The sequence below is a fragment of the Stegodyphus dumicola genome, chromosome 6 (assembly GCF_044657685.1).
Source record: "Stegodyphus dumicola isolate Sdum_Otavi_A_Nest chromosome 6, ASM4465768v1".
In the NCBI taxonomy this organism is placed as follows: domain Eukaryota; kingdom Metazoa; phylum Arthropoda; class Arachnida; order Araneae; family Eresidae; genus Stegodyphus; species Stegodyphus dumicola.
The window spans coordinates 217,758,334-217,784,758 of NC_140773.1; the positions used below are offsets into that span (position 1 = coordinate 217,758,334).

At 31.6% G+C, this 26,425-nt stretch overlaps 1 protein-coding gene across 4 annotated transcripts in view; it reads right to left on the reverse strand.

Moving 5' to 3' along the window:
• Positions 1-18,512, reverse strand: part of LOC118198004 (uncharacterized) — a 72,926-nt gene extending 54,414 nt beyond the window's left edge. For 2 of the 4 annotated variants that reach the window (XM_085819519.1, XM_085819516.1), the window contains exons 1-2: positions 18,355-18,512; positions 674-909 (exon numbers count right to left, since the gene is read on the reverse strand). In XM_085819519.1, coding sequence (XP_085675645.1) covers positions 674-827 — 154 coding nt within the window. In that variant the 5' untranslated portion in view covers positions 828-909; positions 18,355-18,512. Of the gene's footprint in view, positions 1-673; positions 910-4,796; positions 4,895-18,354 lie in introns of all 4 variants that reach the window. The other 2 variants (XM_085819517.1, XM_085819518.1) reach the window with 2 other exon arrangements.
• Positions 18,513-26,425: the final 7,913 nt, after the last annotated feature.

The following is a 26,425-nucleotide window of genomic DNA, read 5'->3' on the forward strand; positions in this document are numbered from 1 at the left end:
GCATATGTGCAGTTATAAAGGTCTTATGCGCACGCGTAAATGCATGTGTCAACGCAGCGCATGCGCAGAAAGTTTTTAGCTTTGAGGTCCAGATTATAGATCATTCCAGATTATGGGTGTCCGAATTAACGACTTTTGACTGTATCAACATCAGCTGTCAATGTTAGGGTAAGAATCTGAAACCGATTCAAGAGAAACCACTTGCATTCTTAGTTCTCACATGGACAGTTGCAGAGAATAACAATCTGAATGCAACTGCCAAATAATATCAACAAGAAATAATAATAATTTTAAAAAAAGCAAACAAGCTTAATTGATCTACTGACATTAAAAATATGTTTTACCCACAAAAGGCAGATGTTACCAATGTATTGGCAAATACTAGCCAATATCAAATCACACTTTTCATAGTTCTTTCAAAAATGCAAAAATTTCAATATATAAAACTGATTAAAAACATACTTCAAATTTTAGAGCCATTATACATAATATTATTAACATTACATAAATATTTTGCTAATGCTTTTATATAACATTTTTTATTGTATATAAAACAATTTTTGTAAAAATTTCCTTAAATAATTTCTGTGAAAAAACTTTTACATATACCTTAACTACTACACAATTTTTGTTCATGTAAATATGCTTTTGTCAAGAGGAGAAAAAATAGTACCTTTCTGTAATACTTTCATCCATGAGCTAACTATCTTTTGATGATGAGCTTTATGATGCAGCAACCATAATGATAATGTTTGAATACTATCCTGCGTGTTTGTAACAGACTGAAATTTCTTTTCCAGGTTTGCATCAGATACTGAACTTGACATCTTGATTCCACAGTTAATAAACTTTCATAAGGAGAAAGAATGATTTTGTCATTTTTTTCAATGAAGTATACCGTTTTCCCATCTAAAAATCACAAAATTTATTAGAATGAAACTTAAATGTAATGCAGTAGTATGAAGCACAAATTTAATCTATTACATCAAAAAGTTTACTAAGGAGAAATGTTTCAATCACAGAAAACATATGCAATGTTTTAATTTATAAAACTACAGGCCTTCACTAAAGTTCTTCAGCAATACTCGAGTGAAGCTTAAATGCTAAAAGAAGCAGAATACTCCCTTTGTTAGATTATTTACTCTAGTAACGTATTTAAGAATTATAGGCTGATTTTTGGAATATGGTAACTGGTAGTTTGCCGACATTTTGGAGGTGATAAAGGTTACTACCTATGACTTTGGTAATAATGTGAGTACTCAGTTCCGATTACGCATTATTTTGTGTGAGGGAAATGAGAGATCATGAGATATGTCATGTGACATTAATGGACGAATTACAGTTCTTTAATCGGAAAAGGGGGTAAATTTGGAAAAATATCGGTAGTTCATTGTGTGTTGTGTGAAATAGTGTTGATTAATTTTCGGATTGCATGGCGCTAGGTAAAGTGAAAGAAAATACCAGTAGGACTGCAGCCGATTGGAACTCTTTCTGTAGGGAAGTGTGCGTGCCATGTAATGAAGATTCTGAAGGAGGTTAGGTAAGTTAGTATTTTTAATCATTTGAGGATATTATTTTTATGCATTGTTCTAAATGTAAGGAGTAAATAAATTAATATGATATTATTGGAAAATTGTTATTAGCAATGATTTAGTTTAAAGTAATTAGGATTGTAATCTAATTTTCATTAATTTAATGTATGTGCTTATTTATATTTTAAGTAGTGTTTTTTAATTTAATTATACGAGTATTTTAATTTAATGATCGTGATTTTGTGAGTTATATGTTTGTAGTATTTTGAAATACGTTTGATTAGAATACATTGAGTATTTTCATGCATTTTCGTGAAATTTTTCTAATTTATGAGAAAAAAGCAGTGAACATGGATATAGTGAAGAGTGTGCGCAATGCCATTTTTGTGCAATTCTGGGATGTTTTTTTTAAGTAAAAATAAGTCGACGTGTAAATGGTTTATGTGTATGTGCTATTCTGAGAAACACGCAAGGAGTTTGCGATTGTGCACTTTTTCCCAATATTGCAGTTAATATTTGTCATGATTAAGCAGTTTTGTTGCATAAAATTTCTAGCATAAGTGTAATTCGGCTAGTAGATTCTTGGAAAAAGTGTTCAGTAAATAAAAAGAAAAGAAACATGTCTTTACTTCGTGAAGACAAAATGGAGGCGAAAAAAAAATAGAGGGTTGCTGTAGAGGAGTTGGTCGCCAAAAAACCGCCAAGTTACCATAATCCAAAGATCAATTGAATTATCTTTTTTTTTTTTCTTTTTCTTTCTTTTCTTTAAGAGGAAAAAAAAAAAACTAAGCAGGGCATTTTCATAAGAAAAATGGCTTGCTTACATAAATAAACATTGAAAAATCTTATGCACTCAGCTGTACAGTAACACAAGATGAATTTCCATTATCTTAGCGCTTATTGCAAAGTACATTCACATAATACAGCCCTTGAAAGACAACAGTTACAATTTCACAATTAGAAAATATTAAAGAAAACTACAATAATGATTAGAAAAGAATAATGGGTTGATCTTTGAATTATGGTAACTTGGCGATTTTTTGGCGAACAACTCTACTACAGCAACCCTCTGTTTTTTTTCCGCTGCCATTTTGTCTTCACGAAGTAAAGACATATTTCTTTTCTTTTTATTTACTCAACACTTTTTCCAACAATCTCCTAGCCGAATTACACTTATGCTAGAAATTTTATGGAACAAAACTGCTTAATCATGACAAATATTAACTGCAAAATTGGGAAAAAGTGCACAATAGCAAACTCTGCGCGTTTTTCAGAATAACACATACACATAAACCATGTACACGCCGACTTATTTTTACTTAAAAAAACATCCCAGAATTGCACAAAAATGGCATTGCGCACACTCTTGACTTTATCCATCTATCCTGCTATTTTCTCATAAATTACAAAAATTTGCAAGAAAATGCAGGAAAATTTTGTGAATCTTTAAACTCGGCAAAAAGCACATATATGAAATTACCTGATTGCGAAAACGTATATTCCCTATCCAAGGATGAACATTTCCACGTATAATATAAATGAAATATACAAAAACTTTTACCTCTAAATTATCTATTATAAATGTCACCAACAAACTCATGACAAAACATTAAGGTTGATCTTTACATTATGGTAACTTGGCGTTTTTTGGCGAAAATTTGGCAACCAACTCTTTTACAGCAACCCTCTATTTTCTTTCCCGAAGACATGTTTCTTTTCTTTTTATCTACTGAACACTTCTTCCAACAATCTACTAGCCGAATTACACTTATGCTAGAAATTTTATCTAACAAAACTGCTTAATCATGACAAATATTCACTGCAAAATTGGGAAAAAGTGCACAATACCATACTCCTTACGCGTTTTTCAAAATAACACATACACATAAACCATGTACACGCCGACTTATTTTTACTTAAAAAAACATCCCAGAATTGCACAAAAATGGCATTGCGCACACTTTTCACTATATCCATGTACACTGCTTTTTTCTCATAAATTAGAAAAATTTCACGAAAATACATGACAATTTTCTCAATCTTTAAACCCGGTAAAAAGAACATATATGTCAGATACTTATATTATTTCCATGCACGTTTACTTCAACTAAAACGTATACCAAATTCCTACAAACATAAAATTCACAGAATAACTATCATTTCATTAAAATATAATTAAATTCAAAAACACTACCTTTATCGCCTCCAAAGTGTCGCCAAACTACCAGTTACCATATTGTAAAGATCAACCAACATTAAAAATGGTTACAAATACTTACTGTCAAATATTTAAACTATTTCCAAGCACGTTTACATCCACTCAAACGTATACCAAATTGCTACAAACATATAATTCACAAAATAACTATCATTTAATTAAAATATAATTAAACCATGTACATGTCAACTTATTTTTACTTAAAAAAAAAAATCCCAGAATTGCACAAAAATGGCATTGCGCACACTCTTCACTATATCCATATACACTGCTTTTTTCTCATAAATTAGAAACATTTCACGAAAATGCATGAAAATTTTGTGAATCTTAAAATTCGGTAAAAAGGACATATATGAAATTACCTTATCGCGAAAAAGTATATACCGTTTCCAAAGATGAACATTTGCACATATAAAATAAATAAAACATCCAAAAACTTTTATCTCTAAATTATCTATTATAAACGTCATCAACGAATCTATAACAAAACATTAAAAATGGCTACAAATACTTAGTGTCAAATATATAAATTGTTTCCATGCACGTTTGCTTCCACTGAAACATATACCAAATTACTACAAACATATAATTCACAAAATAACTATCATTTAATTAAAATATAATTAAACCATGTACACGTCGACTTATTTTTACTTAAAAAAAAATCCCAGAATTGCACAAAAATGGCATTGCGCACACTCGTCACTATATCCATGTACACTGCTTTTTTCTCATAAATTAGAAAAATTTCATGAAAATGCATGAAAATACTCAACGTATTCTACTCAAACATATTCCAAAATACTACAAACATATAACTCACAAAATCACGATCATTTAATTAAAATATAATTAAATTAAAAAACAGTACTTAAAATATAAATAAGCACATACATTAAATTAATAAAATTAAGATTTCAATCCTAATTACTTTAAACTAAATCATTGCTAATAACAATTTTCCATACCATATTAATTTATTTACTCCTTACATTAGAACAATGCATAAAAATAATATCCTCAAATGATTAAAAATACTAACTTACCTAACCTCCTTCAGAATCTTCATTACATGGCACGCACACTTCCCTACAGAAAGAGTTCCAATCGGCTGCAGTCCTACTGGTATTTTCTTTCACTTTACCTAGCGCAATGCAATCCGAAAATTAATCAACACTATTTCACACAACACACAATGAACTACCGATATTTTTCCAAATTTACCCCCTTTTCCGATTAAAGAACTGTAATTCGTCCATTAATGTCACATGACATATCTCATGATCTCTCATTTCCCTCACACAAAATAATGCGTAATCGGAACTGAGTACTCACATTATTACCAAAGTCATAGGTAGTAACCTTTATCGCCTCCAAAATGTCGCCAAACTACCTGTTACCATATTCCAAAGATCAGCCGAATAATCCAGTAAACCCTTGCCAAACACATTATGTCATAAACACACTGCACGTACAGCAAAATCGCATTCTGCAAAAGTTAACTTCTATGGAAAAAGCCAGATTAGATATAGTTCAGGTTAAAAATATATAATTTATACAAACCTAAATATTATTATAATTAAAAGGGGAAAATGACACAAATATTAAGTGAAAGGACTTTTATAACTCCTTAATAAATACATACATAATACACTTATTTTTTTTAATAACTGGTGATTATTAACAACACATTAAAAATTTTGTGGTAAGGAGTGTAAAGTTTTTCAATATTTCTCCTAAAGTGCCTTCTTTTTTCTTTATTTTAATCAATCTCCATTACAAAATTATACAGTTTGTGTGCCTTTTTTAAGCAATTTGGTTAACATCTTATTCTTCAGGCTCATGATCTTCATTATAGCTGCTTTCACTGTTGGTATTATAAGACCTAGTTCTTCATTTGTAATTTCACAATCGTCACTCTCGACTAATTCTTGATTTCTTCTTCTTCCATACCTGACAATGTGATACCATTCGCTGCTTTTGCAACTTACGATTTCCTTGGCTTTATTTTTAGTAGATGCAAATCCTTTAACCAGGGTTCGTACACATTTCTGCTCACGGAAATTAAGTACTTTTAAGGACCATTAATGAAAAAAATTAAGGACCTATAAGCAAATGGGAACTGAATAAATTTAATTAAAAATATTATTCTCTGCCTGAATTTCACTTTTGTAATATCATCCTAAAAATAAAATAGATCCCTAAGTAGTATGCATTATTACTAAACATGAATTAATGAACATAATTATACTCAAAAATTATGGTAAGTGAATTTTTGCTTTTTGGTAGTGCTTAAATGTATAACATATTTTTCCTTTTTTTATATTATTGTTTGGTTTAAAATTTATTTTATTGAGATAATGTATTTTTTGTTTGACTATATTTTAGAATTTGGTGCTCCTTTGACTTTTTAAGTGAAAATATATCAATGTGTACATGGACAAAGTATAAGGAGTGCGCAATGCAAGTTTGTGAAATTCTGGGATATTTTGTTAAGTGAAAATAGGTCGGCGTGTACATGGATAAAGTTAAAAGAGTGCGCAATGCCATTTTTGTGCAATTCAGGGATTTTTTTTAGGTGAATCTAGGTCGACGTGTACATGGATAAAGTCAAAGGAGTGCACAATGCCATTTTTGTGCAATTCGGGGATTTTTTTTTAAGTGAAAATAAGTCAATGTGTACACTGCTCAAAAAAAAAAAAAAAAAAAAAGGGACAGTCCTACATCTCCCGATCTACTGGGCCGATTGACAAAATTCAAACTGCGTTCTTCATGTCTCGAAAGTGCGACTTAGGATATATATTAGATTTATATATAGCACTATTCTAACGTAGGTATTTTGACACAAAATCGGACTTTTTCTGAAATAACATACCAATTTTTTTACATATTTCGATTCTACGACTCAAATTATGCCTAAATATGAAATTCTGTAAAATTTGGAGCAAAATTTAGGGAGAAATTCAAAAACTTATGTTGGCACTATTTTGTCAGTTTGCGCCAAGAATAGTTCACTTGGCGAACTTCTTAATGTATGGCAACCTAGTTTCCTTTCCCGTGAGAGGAAAAAAAGTCACCATCGTTCCTTTCTTCCAAATAATATTCTTTATATTGTATTTTTAATTATAACTTATTATTTTAAGAAATTTTTTCTTTTTCGAATTCCATTTTAATTGTTTAAGTTGCATGGTTTTTTTCGAATAACTGTTTTAAAAATTTCTATTTACCTATTCGAACTGCGTAAATAAAGGTGCAGCATTTATTTTTTTCAAATAGTTTTCTTTATATATATTTTTTGTCATAGTTATTATTTTAGGTAATTTTTAAATTCTTATACTTTTATTTTAATTGTTTGTGTTGCATTGTCTCTTCAGGTAATTGTTTTAAAATTTTCTATTTATTCCTTCGAACTGAGCATTTTAAATAAATTTTCCAGAATTTGATTTTATTTATTTGAATTGCGTTTCTTTCGGAAGAATACTTTGTAACCCAGATTACGATGCGTTTGAAAACTGAATATATTAAAAGAGCAAATACAGTAAAGCATAGTTAACACGCCTTTCAATGTTCCGTTCAGAAAAGATATATATAAATAAGAGAGATGTATAACCGACATTTTAACTTAGGATGACTTGCATACACTGCTTTAAACAGTTTTATCATTGTGCCCATTGCTTTACACAATTTTATCCTACATTTGGTTTCTTAAATGTTATTCATATTTTAGTCAAATATTTTATTTTTGAAATCATAAGAATCAAATATCATAAGATTAAAAAGTTTTAAATTAAAAAAAAAAATACAAATACTAAATTTTACTCAAAAATTTATTTGTTCTTCTCTTTTTCTTCAGGCATTCTACTTTATTCTTGCTCTTTTTCTTTAGGCATTCCGCAAGTATCCAACTTTTCAAAATATCTTGATATTTCTGACAATCATTTTAAATAAAGTTATCGCCTTCCATTTCATAAAGGCCCACAAACGGCCGAGCGGTAAAGTCGCTGAACACTGGTAGTTCACTCCGGGGTTCGAATCCCGGTAAACGGGCTGGTTGCATGGGTGTTTTCGTGGATTTTCTCATGTGTACCATGTATGCCAGCTGGTTTTCCTTTGAAAGTTCTTCACAAAGGTATCCTTCATTTTAGGCAGATAGCCTTGCTTTGACGTAACTTAATAATCCAATTCAATCCATTTCATCAATATTTGGTCAGAGCCTTTATCAGTCTTTAGAGGCTAAACATTTTGAAAGTATGAGATGAAAGAAAAGACTGGTTTCATCAAGAGGTTTTGGTTTATTTAATTATGACAAAGCACACTAGGGTTATCTGCCTAAGGGGAGGGATGCTTTCGTGGAGGACTTTCTAAGGAAAACTGGCTCGCATACACGTTACACATGGGGAAAACCACGAAAACGCCCATGCAGCCAGCCCGTTTGCGGGATTTGAACCTCGGACCGAACTACCAGAGTTCAGCGACTTTACCGCTCGGCCGCTGTTTCATCAGGAGGGAAAAAAAACGCCTTTAGGTGATATTCACATACAATACTGGATAAACTCCTGAATCTTCAAATAATTCGAATGAGAAAATCATGGGATTCTCCATTTATGGTACGATATGATGTTCTATAACGTAATTTAAATTTATACAACCATATAGTCTAAAACCAGTCGCTCTTCACTTTAATCTGCAATGATATCATTTTTGTCTTTTCTGATAACACAAGCTCAATTGATGGTATTTGCTGGTGTACACGCCCAAGTGTTTTCTCTTTGAACGCCTAAATTCTTTGAAGTAACCTGAAAGTATATTCAAAAGCGTCCAACTTTTTGAAACATCTTGGTATGTCTAAGAGCTAAATTTTCCCTGCAAATTTTTGCTTGCTTTTCTCCCTAATTTTCTTCTTTCCTTTTACAGTTATTTTAAGTGCTCACACAAGAAAATTAAGATTTTTCGATTGCCAAATTTTCATAAATTTTGCATTCTTGTCAATTTTTTAAAATATCAATTGCATCAACTGTGTTTCAGCTGAAGACAGCTTTTCATTTTCTAGACATTTTAACTATAAACAAAGTATAGAGCAAAGTCCAAAGGATAAATATTTTAATTAAAAGACTTTTTGCTAAATGACAAAGAAATAAAACAGTCCAGCAGTGTTTATTCTTCACCACCGAGTAACCCGATTCTTATATCGGCTGAAACAATCTAAATCATATTAAAGATCATGTTTTTTATACAATCTATAATGCGAGGGAAAAATTAGCTTCTTAAAACATTTTTTCTAAGAAGATTAATATAAAAGATTATATTTATATATATATATATTTAAAGCTGAGACTTGAACCAAACTGTCAAACTTTTAAAGTTTAATTTACATAGTGGTTATAATTAAAGTTCCAATTTGAAATGGTCATAAAAGGAAAACTACCGGGCCAAATGTTATCAAACTTGGGAATCGTGTAAAGGAGGTTATGGGAATTTATTTTCCGCGGAAAAAAAAAAAGAGTTCAAAAACTCACCACCAGGGGGAAAATGGCGCTGTATACAATATTGTTAAATGAAATAAGACACGAAAACATCTGTTTAAAATGCGTTTAATATTTTCTGAAACGTGTTACAAAGCAGGTTCAATGAAGTGTCCAGCATTTTCCGAAAGTAAGTTAAATCCTGTTACTGCATTCTCAACAGCAGCTCTTAGCATATCAGGAGGAATGTTACGGACATGTCAGTGTACATTTTTCATTTCTGCCAAATTGTTTATATTATAACCATAAACAGTGCTTTTGAGATAACCCCATAGCCAAGAGTCACAGAGGTTGAGGTCTGGTGGGAAGAGGGGAAGTGTTGGCTTATAAGACTTTCATTCGTGAAATGTTGCCTAAGTAACTGTGCGACACACGTGAGGTGGGGCCCAGCCCTGCATGAAAATCGTAGTATCTAAAATGCCACGTTACTGCAGTTCATGTATCACGAAACATTTTAACATTGACTCTAAGTGAGCTGCAATCACAGTGGTCCAGCTGTCGACTGCTCTTCAGAGAAAAATGATTCAGTTATAATACTAGCTGTCATTCAACACTAAAAGGTGTGGAATGACTGCTATGCAATCGAATGCAGTAGGTGAATGCAATGGAACTAGATAGGTAACATGAGAGATTTCTTTGGCCAAAATCGATTAAAAGCGTTTCGAATCAGTATCTTCATGTTTTAGTGCCGAATTCAGACTTCAAAAATTACTAATTAGCGATCTGTAAGAAAACGATTTCCAGATTGTACGCACTTGTGCGAGTGATTTGCGATCTCACATTTTCTAATCGCTAATTCGTGGTTTTCACGGACGAATTTCTCACTTACACAGATGGCGCACTCGACTTTTATCGAATTTAACGCCTTTAAATGGTAATTTGCTTACTTCAAAGTTTTTTAAGGGTATACAACATATTAAACCCGTGTAACAAAAGGTTAAGTTAGATTCCAACCCATATTTCGTTTAACAATATTGCATACAGCGCCATTTTTTCCCTGGTGGTGAGGTTTCCAACTTTCTTTTTTTCGTGGAAAATAAATTCCCATGACATCCTTTACACGGTTACAAAATTTGATAACATTTGATCCAGTAGTTTTCCTTTTATGACCGTTTCAAAGTGAAATTTTAATTATAACCATCCTGTATATTATTAAATTTTAATTTGAAGCTATGCGTTATATGTATACTATGCGTAAGATTTTCGTTTTTATGGGAAAAAATAAAGAATCGAAGCAAATATACTTAGGATATTAGACCAAAACTGAAAAAATTTCCCCTCCCTCCGAAAATAAAATATTGAAAACTTCGACCATGAATTTATTGAATTATCGAAATATTCAATTTGACTTATCTTCCAAGTCCTAGTTCCGACAACAATTCCGTCAAAAATTCCGAATTACTGAAGCTGAAGTAAAAGGTTTAGTATATATTCACTGTATGTTAATAAAGTAATAAGAGTGTAACAAAAAATAGATTACAGAATTTACGCTGATGCAACTATTTGTCTGAATGCACAACATGTAATGGAAGAAAAGGCTTGTAGAGATCTGTTTTTGACATGCCTCTAAAAGTAGATGTCATAATCCTTTTGTCTCTTCAATGTCAAAAAAACTTTCCTTTGAGTCAAAAAACTTGCCTTTAGTTTTGGGGAGGAAAAAATCATAAGAAGACAAATTTGAAGAACATGCAGGACAATTGAGTACACATACTTATTTTCGGAGCACAAGCGGTTCTCCGATTGGTTATTGAATAATGAAAAGATGGATTGTCATGCAATACAAAACATTTGGAATACGTTTTCTGACTGAAAACGTAAGATTAAAAGTCATCTGCTTAATTCACAGCCATTTACAAGTAAACTACTCGGGCAATTGCAGAATCGTTTTGATCCTAAGCTTGTAAGACAAACGTAATATCACTGGATTTAAACACTTCTTTAATCTTCCGAGAACGTTCCTTCTTTAGCTCATATTCCAAGAATATTAAGTGAATACAATTATTGCAAAAGAAATTGAATATTCATTTGCACTACGGCTTGGTAGTTTACTAACAAGTTAACAAAACTTAAATTCTGCTTTTTGTGTCTAAGAATACAAAAATATTTTAAATATTTACAAATAAAATACTAAATTGGAGATTTAATTGGAGCCTCACCAGTTGCCTAGCATTTGAAGATTGTTAAATACTAATTGTTTGTTGCGAAGTCTAACCCAGGCTTGCATGGTTGGTTTTCGTAGTTTTCTAGGTTCTCTTTACAAAGGTTCTCTATGAAAGCATCTTAATCAAATAGCTCCTATGTTCTTTCTATGTTCAAATAACCAACTAACCTAGTTTAAGTGCGATTTCCAAGGGAAGTTACTAGCAAAACCCGAATACTCATTAAAAATCATGTAGCTTGCCAATCGGGAGTAACATGAAAGATACGGCGCCAATAATTGAATTGCTGTTACGGTACGCTGTTTCTAAACTTAGATGGTCATTCCTTAATTAAATAGCCCACCAGCGTCCGAGCGGTAAAGACGCTGATCATTGGAAGTTCGGTCCGAGGTTCGAATCTCACGAACGGGCTGGCCGCATCGGCGTTTTTGTGGTTTTCCCCATGTATAACGCGTATACGAGCCAGTTTACCTTATAAAGTCCTCCACGAAGGCATTCCTCCCTTTAGGCAGATAGCCCTCGTGTGCTTTGCCATAATTAAATAATCCAATCCAATCCTTAATTAAATATAATTGATTTGTAACTTCTACTGGAACTGACGGTAAGAATTGAAGTGCAAATAAATAATATCGTGTGCAATCTTGATTAATATAAAATTTAAAATATTTGCATAGAAAAATATTTGCATTCAGACAGAAAGCTTTTTGAAATATTTGCAATTACTTTATAAGAAGGATTTATTAATAACCGTAATAATTACTAATTATATTACTGATGATTAGGATTCAGTTCTTGACAATTACATTCTAAATTATAATTTTAAGGATATAATGAAAATAAGCTATGCACAAAAATACATTTTAGGATAAAAATGAGTTGGTTTTTTATGTTTTAAAATTTCTTAAATTCATTTAATAAACATCGTATCCTCGTTGTTAATTGAATCCTGAATGTTGGGTGGCGTTTATAGAATTATTCTTATTTGTCCACAGAATCTGCTGACTTATCCAGCCTTTAAGTAGCTGCAGATCATTTCTACATAACCATTGAACTTCCATTAATTCAGTCTCTAGAGGGCCGTATGTTTATATCATAATTTGACTTTTATAAAAATGATTATTCTAAATATTATGTTTCTATAAAAATATACTGTGCTTTAAAAATGTGGATGATAGTATCAGCCGCTCTTTCAGCCACTTCAAAAGCAACAGTTTGTTTAGAAATAAATTATGCAGTTAATGTTATAAAATTCAAATAAATATCAAATGAAAATTTTCAGTTTTAGACAATTCGATTTAAACGAAGTAAAGTAGCAGACGATAAAATGCTGAAGGTAAAAATTTACTCTTATTTTTTTTTTTTTTTTTTTTTTTTTTTAAGGAAGATAGAGAGAAATTTAAAAAAATAGTTAAAAATTTGAATAATATCATCTATAATTTAAAAAAAAATAGCTTTTCATATAGTATTAATAAATATTTATTACGCTTCATTGAGGGAAAAAATGTTATATAATTAATGCTTCGTAAAATCTTACTTGAAATTTAAGGTTAAAAATAGCTGTGGCAATTCACTGTAACAAATATCCATAGACCACATTTGGCGTTATTATCGCTCAAAAAAAAGATGCCAAATTTCAAAACTCGAAAATATGTAAATTCGTGTATATCTTAGAAAATTTTGAATAAAAAAGTCTAATTTTTTGCAGATATGCTTAAAAATACACCTACTTTAAGATAATGGTAAAAATTTTATAGGTTATAATTCAAAATTTTTTTCGAAAAATTTATAAAAATTATTTAAAAATAGAAATTTAAAAAACAAAACACAAAAAATGGATAAATTTTATTTGGAATGAACCTAAATTTTGAAATGTGAGAGAAAAAAATCAAAAAAGTTTAATAAAAAAAGAGATATTAATAAATATTTGCCAAATTCAATTAACATTGAGGAGCTAAAATTTTGAGAGCTAATATTTTAAAAACTACTTGTACGATTTTTACAAAACTTGGTATTCTGGCAAAATTTGAGACGTAGAATCAAAATATGGAAAAAAATTGGTATGTTATTTCAGAAAAAGTCCGATTTTGTGTCAAAATACCTATGTTAGAATAGTGCTATATATAAATCTAATATATATCATAAGTCGCGCTTTCGAGACATGAAAAATGCAATTTGAATTTTGTCAATCGGCTCAGTAGAACGGGAGATACAGCACTGTCCCATTTTTTTTTTTTTTTTTGAGCAGTGTACATGGGTACGGAGTTTGTGCCTTTGTTTGTCTTGTTATTTTGGCTTTGTGTAGTGGCGATGTTTGGTGCAAAAATCGCCGCTTCGCAAGCCAAAGTAACGAGTCGAAGAATTGCACAAAATCGGTATCCATGTACCACCAAAAATCACCAACTTTCGCCAAGGGGTACCGTAAACTATACTTTTACCGATAAACTATACATTTGGAAAAAGAGCTAATTCTGTATAAAAAGTTATGTATTTGAAATCAGCTTAAAATCAGCCTATCCACTAGATTTGGCGCTTTTGTGCATACATTTTGCTGCAATTTTTTTACGCTCCACGAAACAGAATTGTATCTTTTTTTTTGCTATACGCCAGAGTCTGGAAACATTACATTCTGAAAATGAAATCTGTAGTTTATGTTTAATTAAAAACTGAACAACATAGCATTCGGCTTTAATACCATCTGTTTCATAACCTTTTATGATTAAATTTGGTCCTTCTTTAGATTTTGAAATACCAATTTTATATACTTTTGAGAAACCAAAGCATAAGAAATTACATTCACAGTCACCCTTTTTGCCATGGCATTAACAACCATCCTTTTCGCAATGTGCAAATGAGAAGTCTTCGTTGCATACATTGCAATGTACATGATTCATGGAAGTTTCGGATATTTTAATGTATGGAAATTATGTAGAATATGAATTTTTAAATTTCTCGCTTGATAATTTCAGCTTTATAGTTTGAGGTGGGGTAATTCACAAAAACACTTCTAGCTGAGGCCCAATTCACAAAATACACCCCTACACTCTCACTAATCTAAATGAATGGAGCCAAAGCAAGGTGAGCAAGTCCTTTACAGCAGGGAATTATGCTACAGAAATTAACAGCCACAGTTCACTGATCTACGATTGGCTACTTTTTAAAACCAGAAAGACACTCAACACACAATACTTTTCGAAATATGAGTTTTTTGGTCTTGGATGAAGTTTCGCTCTTCAAAAGTCACTAGGATCAAGAAATGGAATTTTTTTCATAAATATCAATTATAAAACTTTCTCTTGATAACATGCTGATTTTAACATTTTCCCCCACTTCTTATTTTTAATTTCGCATGTCACAGAATCTTGCAACAATCATAAACCTCTTAGTGAACCTTTCTTTAGATTCACGAATTCAGATTAGTACATTTGTTCGTTTTCAATAATAAATAGATCCTTCCGTCATTTAGTAAAACCTATGCTTCATCAAGGGTCAAAATTTATTTCTATTTGTCTCCTGCTAAATAGCTTTTATATAGGGTTATATATATATATATATACATTTTACTTTGAACTACATGTCTTGGCAAAAGCCAGTGAACATGTTTTTTAGCTTATTACAATCATAACAACTTATGCACTTAGGAATTCATAAGAACAAAGTAAACATATCAATCCATAAGAACTAACATATCAATTCAAAAGAACTTATGCACTCAGGAATTCATTACGGATGATGATTATTTAATTATCACTGAGTAACATGATGTAGTGACAAAAACAAAAATATAGAATTATATTAACAGAAAACTCGGTTGATCTTTACAATATGGTAACTGGTAGTTTGGCGACATTTTGGAGGCAATAAAGGTTACTACCTGGGACTTTGGTAATAATGTGAGCAGTACTCAGTTCCGATTACGCATTATTTTGTGTTAGGGAAATGAGAGATCATGGGATATGTCATGTGATATTAATGGACGAATTACGGTTCTTTAATCGGAAAAGGGGGGAAATCGGGAAAAAATCTGGAAGTTTTGTATTTGGCTTTATTCTGTGTTGTGTGAAACAGTGTTCGTGAATTTTTGGATCCCATGGCCGTAACTAAAGTGAATTCGAAATGGGTATTTATGTATGTATTAATTTAATGTATGTGCTCATTTATATTTTAAGTAGTGTTTTTGAATTTAATTATATTTTAATTAAATGATAGTTATTTTGTGAATTTTATGTTTGTAGGAATTTGGTATACGTTTTAGTTGAAGTAAACGTGCATGGAAATAGTTTAAATATCTGACACTAAGTATTTGTAATGGTTGCGGTATGAATTCGTTGGTGATGTGTATAATGTAATAGATGATTTAGAGGTAAAAGTTTTTGGATATTTTATTTATTTTATATGTGGAAATGTTCATATTTGGAAAGGGTAAATACTTTTTCGCGATCAGGTAATTTCATATATGTTCTTTTTACCGGGTTTAAAGATTGAGAAAATTGTCATGTATTTTCGTGAAATTTTTCTAATTTATGAGAAAAAAGCAGTGTACATGGATATAGTGAAGAGTATGAGCAATGCCATTTTTGTGCAATTCTGGGTTGATCTTTACAATATGGTAACTGGCAGTTTGGCGACATTTTGGAGGCGATAAAGGTTACTACCTGGGACTTTGGTAATAATGTGAGCAGTACTCAGTTCCGATTACGCATTATTTTGCATGAGGGAAATGAGAGATCATGGGATATGTCATGTGATATTAATGGCGAATTACGGTTCTTTAATCGGAAATCGGGAAAAAATGTGGAAATTTTGTATTTAGCTTTATTCTGTGTTGTGTGAAACAGTGTTGTGTAGTTTTTGGATGCCATGGCCCTAACTAAAGTGAATTTGAAATGGGTATTTAGGCATTGTGATAATGAGAAGTTTGCTTTTTATTTAGCAAAGGAAGTATGGAGGAAAAATTCGCAGAAAAAATCTTTCAATAATTATATTGAATGAATTAGAAAAGTGTATCCGCCACGTAATCAAGATTCTGAAGAAGATTAGGTAAGTTAGTATTTTTTATTATTTGAGGATATTATTTTTATGCATTGTTCTAAATGTAAAGTGGAAAGGAATTTGGTATTATTGGGAAATTGTTATTAGCAATGATTTAGTTTAAAGTAATTAGGATTGTAAGGTAATTTTTATTAATTTAATGTATGTGCTCATTTATATTTTAAGTAGTGTTTTTGAATTTAATTATATTTTAATGAAATGATAGTTATTTTGTGAATTTTATGTTTGTAGGAATTTGGTATACGTTTAAGTTGAAATAAACGTGCATGGAAATAATTTAAATATTTGATATTAAGTATTTGTAATACTTGCGGTATGAATTTGTTGGTGACGTGTATAATGTAATAGATGATTTAGAGGTAAAAGTTTTTGGATATTTTATTTATTTTATATGTGGAAATGTTCATATTTGTAAAGGGTAAATACTTTTTCGCGATCAGGTAATTTCATATTTGTTCTTTTTACCGGGTTTAAAGATTGAGAAAATTGTCATGTATTTTCGTGAAATTTTTCTAATTTATGAGAAAAAAGCAGTGTACATGGATATAGTGAAGAGTGTGTGCAATGCCATTTTTGTGCAATTCTGGGATGTTTTTTTAAGTAAAAATAAGTCGACGTGTACATGGTTTAGTGATATTTTAATTAAATGATAATTATTTTGTGAATTTTATGTTTGTAGGAATTTGGTATACGTTTAAGTTGAAATAAACGTGCATGGAAATAATTTAAATATTTGATACTAAGTATTTGTAATACTTGTGGTATGAATTCATTGGTGACGTGTATAATGTAATAGATGATTTAGAGGTAAAAGTTTTTGGATATTTTATTTATTTTATATGTGGAAATATTCATATTTGTAAAGGGTAAATACTTTTTCGCGATCAGGTAATTTCATATATGTTCTTTTTACCGGGTTTAAAGATTGAGAAAATTGTCATGTATTTTCGTGAAATTTTTCTAATTTATGAGAAAAAAGCAGTGTACATGGATTTAGTGAAGAGTGTGCGCAATGCCATTTTTGTGCAATTCTGGGATGTTTTTTTAAGTAAAAATAAGTCGGCGTGTACATGGTTTATGTGTATGTGTTATTTTGAAAAACGCGTAAGGAGTATGGTATTGTGCACTTTTTCCCAATTTTGCAGTGAATATTTGTCATGATTAAGCAGTTTTGTTTGATAAAATTTCTAGCAAAAGTGTAATTCGGCTAGTAGATTGTTGGAAGAAGTGTTCAGTAGATAAGAAGAAAAGAAACATGTCTTTACTTCGTGAAGACAAAATGGCGGCGGGGAAAAAAAATAGAGGGTTGCTGTAGGAGAGTTGGTTGCCAAATTTTCGCCAAAAATCGCCAAGTTACCATAATGTAAAGATCAACCGAAAACTCAAAATAAATAAATCCAAACATCAACGCACCTATCAAACTTAGAGATTAGCTGTATTTTTCATTTCTCAACAATAAATACAAATTTTCAAATTCATTACGATAAAATACACATAATTTACACTATATTTCCTATAGAATTTAAGAGGAAAACAGACATGCAAGCATGTGCTTTTCAGTTGACTGAGTTTATACGAAATCACTGCTCATTCTGATCTAAATCCCGATTAAAATTTTGAAAACATGCACGGCGCCAACCATATACAGAACTTTTAATAAAAAAATAAGTGCATCGATTACGTTAAAAAAACAGAAAAAGAAGCATATGAAAGGCATTAGTCGACAGAGCTAGTTCTCTGTCACATGAGTAAATTATCGTATGTCTCATGTAAACAAAAAAATTTTAAACCACCAATGCTTCAGAACATACACAACTGGCATGTGATATACGAACTATAACACATTGAACATAATACAAATACGAGATAATTACCTTATTTAAAATAATACCTGAGATATCTCACATAAACATTACGATTCACATAACACTTCTCTTTTTCTTTTAAACGTAATCACTTCTTAATTCAAAACGCCATATTTGTTTGCCTCGACCTTAATCAACGAGCTGCCATTCGCTTGCAAAGATGAATTTGTTGCTACCTATTGAGCCGTCAGAAATCAGGCTAAAAAAATTAACGCTCTTTTGAGACTGCGATGACAAAAGCAAAACCGCTTTCCAGAATAAAGGCAAGGTAAATTCAAGCTAATTTTTTTCCGACCACTTGGAATAAGAATAGAATTGCAAGGCACTTTCCGTTCCGCCGGCGCAAATTTCGTCAAGCAGACTTTATTGGCGACAACATACAGTATACACATAAAAATGTTAGTTATAAGAATTTTTTATTTTGAAGGCATAAATATTTTAATATCGTTTAAAATTTTGTAAAAAGACAATAAATTTGTAAAAAGACATTAATTTAAGAATTTACTTTAAAGGTACGCTTTCATGGTTCAACATCCTGATTCGCCGGCTCGTATCACGTTCGTATCGTAAACTACGCTACAAAAATATAATTCTCTCAGTAATTATCTACATTAATTTCTTAAATATTAATTTGGAATACAAGTTTAAATGCAAGAATTATTTCAATTAATACGAAGAGCTTAATCAGAAATTATGTAACTAATGTATGCCAGTATTGAAAGAAACAATCAATCCGATAAGAAATGGCTGCTACTTGTTTTAAAAATGAGGCGTAAAAGGTTACCAGCGAGGCATCGGTTGTACCTAAGGCTCCTATATCTATTATCTTTTATGGAATAACTGTTTTTTTAATTTAGGTAAAAACTGGATTTTTAGAAGTATTACAAATACAATGCAACACAAAGGTGATCTGATTGAAGAGGAAGGACTTTTTATTACGGTTTCTAGTTCGTATTTATATTACATTTGATGAAAAGCATCCAAAACACAGAATGCTGTACTTTCTTCTTCCATATATGTTATTGTTCGCGCCTGCGCATCTGTAATGTAATCCACGCATGCGCATCTGTAATGTGATGATCAAACGAGTTTGAGAATCGCCATCGACGGTATAAGAGGGCTGGTCACAGCTATGAGTTAATTGTAATTAATTATGAGAATTAATAAAGAATCGAACCAGCGAATTTATTTAGTGTGTGTTATTTGGGACGAGACCCAAACATATCTGGTCGTAGTCGACCGGAGTGTGAGTTTGTGCATGAATAAGTAGTGTTTCGTTTTTGAGAACAGAGTGTTTGTGTTTGCCAGTATTCCAAGCTTGTTCTTTTTAACGAATATCGCTAATTTTGGATACGGATATTCATCAAAAGTATAGGAAAGCAGAGGTAAGTGATTCCTCTCTTGTTAATTCTGTACTTTCTGTGCTTGTTCTGTTATAAATAACAATGTTATTTAAGGGTGCTAAAAAAGAAGATTTAAGGCTTATTGCCTTAGAAATAAATCTAAATGTTGAAGAAAAAATGACTATAGCAGATTTGACTGATATTATTGAGAATAGTGAAATTTTCAAAACTAAACAAGATTTAGTAAAAGAGATAGCAAACTCTATTATCGAAAATAGAAAACAGGAAGAGCAAAAACTTGTCGAGTTAGAAAAAATAAAACTTGAGAGATCAAAGAATGAGTTAGAGTTGGCTAAGCTTAAAGCAGAAACTAAACTTGATGGTGTAAGCGGAACCGAAACAAAATCAGAGTCACTAGATCAATTAATAAAAAGTATCAGAACCTTAACTGTAAAAATTCCTATACGGCCTGAGAGTTGGGGATTTTTCTTTTCGTCATTAGAACGAGCGTTTATTACAAAAAATGTTTCGGAGGACTATAAAGCAGAAATTCTGTTAAATCTGTTAGCTGTTAGGAGACAAAGCTTCGAATATAATAACCTATTTACATGATAAGGATATCGCGAATTATGAAAAAGTAAAAGAAGTAGTTCTGAAGGAGTTTCAGCCAACACCATATTCGTGTTTAGAAAACTTCAGAAAAACTGTTAAACAACCACATGAAACTCATGTGCAGTTTGCGTCACGCTTAGTAACTGCTTGGGATTATTATTTAAAATTAAGGAAGGTAACTGACTTCGAGACCCTCAAACAACTAATAGTTTCAGATAGGTTATACCAATCTTTAGATACAGGAACAGCTTCTCACATTGCTGTGAGGCAAGGTGATTCATGGTTTTCACCTAGTGAGTTAGGTAAAGAAATAGATTTATATTTCACGTCACGAGGAAAACCTCTTACTGAGAATTCTCATGTTAATCGTAAGTATAATAGCTCAAAAAGTGTAGCTAAAGTGTTTTTATCAGATGTTAAAACAGAGAACTGTATTTTATGCCACGAGAATCGCGGATTGGCAAAATGCCCATCCTATTTAAAATTACCGGTGCAAGAAAGAGTACAGGTTGTGAAATCTAATAAATTATATTTTAACTGTCTACATATGCATTCAGTATCAAATTGCCCATCGAAATATTATTGTTTTTGTCAAAAACGGCACCACAAAACTATTCACTTTCCGAAAGCAAATAATATCGTAAAGGAATCGGAACAAAATAAAAACAAAACAAATGTATCTGACTGCAACATTCCCAAACGAGATGACTCATCGACCTTGAATGTTAATGCGCAGGAGTTCATTCAAAAGGCATTTATTAGCAATTATTCGAATAAACAGAGTACAGTTCTGCTTTCAACAGTCGTATGTTTTCTAATTGATAACGAGGGAAAAAAACACAGAGTGAAGTGTCTGCTGGACGGGGGCAGTATGTCGAACTTTTTGACACGGAATTTTATTGAGCATTTGCAGTTAGAGAAAGAAAAAACAAACATTTCCGTTTCGGGAATAAATGATGCTACTTTAACAATAAAGCATAAAATTAATGCTTCGATATGCAATAAAGAAGGAACTTTTATAAAGAATTTGGACTTTTTAGTAATTCCAAAAATAACTGCTGATTTAACACCTTCGCGCAAAATTAAAATTTCAGTGCAAGATCTTCCTAATTTAAAATTAGCAGATGAAGGATTTAATGTTCCAGAAAGGGTAGATATGTTGTTGGGAGCGGGAGTTTTTTATGAACTTTTCAAACCGAGTCAAATTCGAATGAATAATCCTGATCTTATTTTTCAAGATACAGTTTTTGGTTTTATCGTATCTGGAAGTATTCCAACAGAGACTGAAAACAGGGTTCATTGTGGGTTGATAAAGGAAGAAGATAACTTAGATAAAGCTCTTAGAAAATTTTGGGAATTAGAAAGTATTGAAACTGATAAACCCAAAAACAAAGAATTTTTAATTTGTGAGAAACATTTCGTAGAAAATTATACACGAGATAAAACCGGTAGGTACGTTGTTAAAATGCCATTAAAGGAGGATCCGGACACTTTAGGAAGTTCTAAACAAATTGCAACGAATAAATTAAATTCCTTATGGAAACGCTTAGTAAAGAATCCCGAATATTTAAAATTATATTCAGATTTTTTAAAAGAATATCAACAGTTAGGACATATGGTTGAGGTGAGTGAAAGCGAGGAGGAACGAGGTTCATATTACATTCCTCATATTGGAGTATATAGGGGAGAAGAGAAAAGTAAGTCAACTCCCTTGAGGGTAATATTTAACGCTTCTTCTTTGACAACCAAAGGAAACTCTCTAAATTCTATACAGTATAATGGAGGTGTGATACAAGATGATTTATTCTCAATTATGCTGAGATTCAGGAAATATATTTTTGCTTTCACTGCTGATATACAAAAGATCTATCGAGCTATTTCTATTCATCCAGATCAATGGAAGTTGCAAAGGATTTTATGGAAAGAAGGCATTGATAAGCCAGTTAAAAACTTTGAGCTAACCACTGTAACCTATGGAACTGTGAGTGCACCATTTTTAGCAATGAGAACACTTGTACAGCTGTCAAAGGATGAAGGAGATAAATTTCCTTTAGCAGCACCTGTACTGAGAGAAGACATGTACATGGACGATATTCTATCTGGAGCTGAGTCGCTAAGTTCTGCGTTAGAACTTCAAAATCAGTTAATAGGCATTTTGAAGAGTGGAGGTATGTTACTCCATAAGTGGTGTAGTAATGCTACTGAACTGTGTCAAACAAACGACAAAACATATCCCTTTGGTAAATCAGAAGAATCTAAAGCATTGGGTATTTTATGGAAGTCAAAAGGAGATTGTTTGAGCTTCAACGTTAAAATCGAAGACAACGTAAAGGTTATGAAACGGCAAGTGTTATCCGTCATATCTCGCATCTTTGACCCGTTGGGTATCATTTCTCCAGTTATAATTGTAGCAAAAATATTTATGCAGAAATTATGGCTGTTAAAATTGAGCTGGAATGATGTTTTGCCAGAAAAGGAGGCTAAAGAATGGAAAGAATTCTCCACTACCTTGCAGCTAATTAACAACATTGAAGTCCCTAGATGTATTTTATTACCAGATAGAATCAAGATTAAATTACATGGTTTCTGTGATGCCTCAGAGGCCGCCTATGGAGCAGTTATCTACTGTAAAGCAACATCAGCAACAAACCATACATCAATGAGGTTGGTGTGCAGTAAATCGTGTGTCTCCCCCCTAAAGAAGACTACAATCCCAAGACTTGAGCTTTGTGCAGCAGTGCTATTAGCTAAACTAATGCATCGAGTGAAATCATCGTTAAAATTGGAGCTTATTGCTATCGACTTTTGGACCGATTCTATGATTGTGCTGTCATGGATCAACAAAGAGCCACACCTTCTCAAGACATTTGTTGCAAACCGGATTTCAAAGATACAGGATCTGACTGAAATAGCACAGTGGCATCATATCGCTTCTGAAGAAAACCCATCAGATCTCATATCTAGAGGTATGTCTGCCAAAAAACTGCAACTAAGTCAACTGTGGTGGAACGGGACTGACTTCTTAATGAAGGATGAGTACCCTATAAGAGTTATACCTGCAGCAATTACTGAAAGGGACAGTAATGAACTTAAAAACTTTGATGATTCTGAACTATCTACATGTTTAAATCTGAATGTAAAAAATTTTATTAATGATTTATTGAATTGCAGTAATAAGTATTTAAAATTAATTCGTATTATAAGTTTTTGTTTTTGGTTTTACAAGAATTGTAAGCAAGAACAAAAGCAGGTAGGTAATTTACAAGTGGGAGAATTGAGAGCAGCTGAAGAAACTTTAATAAAATTAGTACAGGGTGAGTATTTTATAAATGAGATAAATGATCTTAAAAAATCAGGTATTGTTCCAAGAAATAGTTCTATAAAAAGTCTTAACCCTTTCATTGACAGTAATGGACTGTTGAGAGTTGGAGTTAGATTAAAAAATAGCAATTTAACTTATGAGAAAAAATTTCCTATTATTCTGCCTTCTAAACATAAATTAACAGAGTTAATAGTTAATTATTATCATTTAAAATATTTGCATGTGGGTCCTCAGTCTTTGTTATATCATATAAGACAAAAATTTTGGATTGTAAGTGGTAGAAATGTTAGAAAAATTGTAAAAAATTGTATAATATGTTTTAAAGCCAATCCCATTGTAGCTCAGCAAATCATGGGTGATTTACCCAAGGAAAGAATCACAGCTAATCTTACATTCAATTGTACTGGAGTTGACCTCTGTGGCCCATTCTTAATTAAATACAAAAACCAGAGAAAAGGTATATATCAAAAAGTTTATGTGTGTATATTCATTTGTATGGTTACTAAGGCCATTCATTTAGAGCTGATAACAGATCTAACATCTGAAGCATTAATAGCCACCTTGAAACTTTTCTTTGCACGAAGAGGTAAAAGTTTAACACTATTTAGTGATAACGCTACGAATTTTGTAGGTGCAAATGCAGAATTAAAGAGGTTAAACAAAATAGTGAACGAACAAGATGAGCTTTTAGCTGGTTATTTGAGTTCTGAGAATATCGAATGGAAATTTCTCCCTCCCAGAGCACCCAATTTTGGAGGCTGGAGTTAAATCTTTTAAGTACCACTTCAAACGTGTCGTAGGTAATGCAAAATTGACATTTGAACAATTTTTAACAATTATGATTCAGATTGAAGGAATTTTAAATTCTCGACCATTGACACCCTTGTCTTCGGACATTGATGATTTAGAGGTTCTAACACCTGGGCATTTTTTAATTGGTAGAGCAATTAATTCGATCCCTGAGCCAGATATCACGGAAGTTAACATTAACAGGTTAAAATTGTGGCAACAGATCACAAGATTAGTACAAATTATCTGGAAAATATGGAACTCCAATTATTTAAGTCATTTACAAAATCGATCTAAATGGCAAAGTTCTAAAACCAATATACAAGTTGGAGACATGGTCTTAATTAAAGATAATTTGCCTTGTTGTAATTGGGCGGTTGGTCGTATAATAGAAGTATTTTATGATAAAGATGGAAAGGTTCACGTGTGTAATGTGAAAACTCAAACTGGAACTTTCAAACGACCAATTACCAAATTATGTGTCTTACCAATACAAAAATGAGTATCTTCTTTATAGTTATTGTGCAGTATTGAATGTGCTTCACATAAAATGTCATTATGTAACTGAAATGTTATATTGTATTGCTTTGAGTTGTACGCTAATGTATATGGTAAATGTCTAATTATAAAAATGATTTTTATGTAATAGTACTTATTCAAAATTGTTTATGATATACTTGTTTAATTTTTATGCTATATCTTAATTACAATAGTTGAATGCTAAGCATTGCAACGCGGGGCGGCATGTTCGCGCCTGCGCATCTGTAATGTAATCCACGCATGCGCATCTGTAATGTGATGATCAAACGAGTTTGAGAATCGCCATCGACGGTATAAGAGGGCTGGTCACAGCTATGAGTTAATTGTAATTAATTATGAGAATTAATAAAGAATCGAACCAGCGAATTTATTTAGTGTGTGTTATTTGGGACGAGACCCAAACAGTTATGAAATATTTCACACATTTAAAAGAAAGTGTTTCTTCAGAATCTTGCACAATTATTTCCATGTACCTCAGACTTAAATGACAACATATTCTTAAGTTATTTTTTTAGTATGAATTTACAGTGTTTTTATGGAAATTTTTGTTAAAATGTCATTAAGATAAATTTATTTGCACACTCTACGCTTTAACTATTTCACCATTTGACACTATTGAAAGTTTTTATTCATATCTTATTTATTATAGTCTGCTAACGAAACTGAAACATCTAAAGAATAAGTTATTTTGAATATGTTTACAAAATATACGCGAAATTTTTATTTAAGTAAAAACGTCTATATAATATTCGAGAATTAATAAATTATCCGAAAAGTTTATATGCGCTGAATACCGCGCGTCTATAAAATAAATCTTTAAAAAAACAGCAGACATTCAGCCAGCGTGTGCGATAAACGCGCCAAAATTGGCAGCGCGTTCACTCCCTCGCCAAGAGATAAACGTTGGTGATTCAGCCTGGTTTAGAGGAGCCTTAGTTGTACCAGTTTTGGCGAATTTATGGTCTGCTCCGGCAAAATGGAAAAATACTAATTTCAATTTTCTAGCAAAATTTTCGCAGTGTGGTAGCGAGGCAAGCATAGAAATTCCCTTCAATTAAACGTAATGAATTTTGCTATCGTCTGCTTGGTAAGTATTTATTTATTTTAACATACCCACATTAGTTTTGCAAAAAAATATGTTTTTCGTCAAAAAACCTAATAGAAGAAGTGTATCGTGAGTGTAAAAAATATTTGAGTTTAGTTTATTGTTATTCTAAAAGGAATATTTTCTAGAAAGTTATGCATTAAAATGTGGGATTCTCTGGACTTACTCTGTAGAATTTTACGCTGTAAATAAAAATGGGCTTTATATGGTAATCTTTGATGTACAGTCGGTCACAAAAGTATTTGAACACCGGTACCCTATCAGAAAATGACAAGATGGCGTTTTTTTTCTCTTTCTCTCTGTGTGTCGTGTTATTCCAGCCTAGGTTTTCTTCTCCCCCCCATCTTGGAAAAAACTGGAAAAAATTGG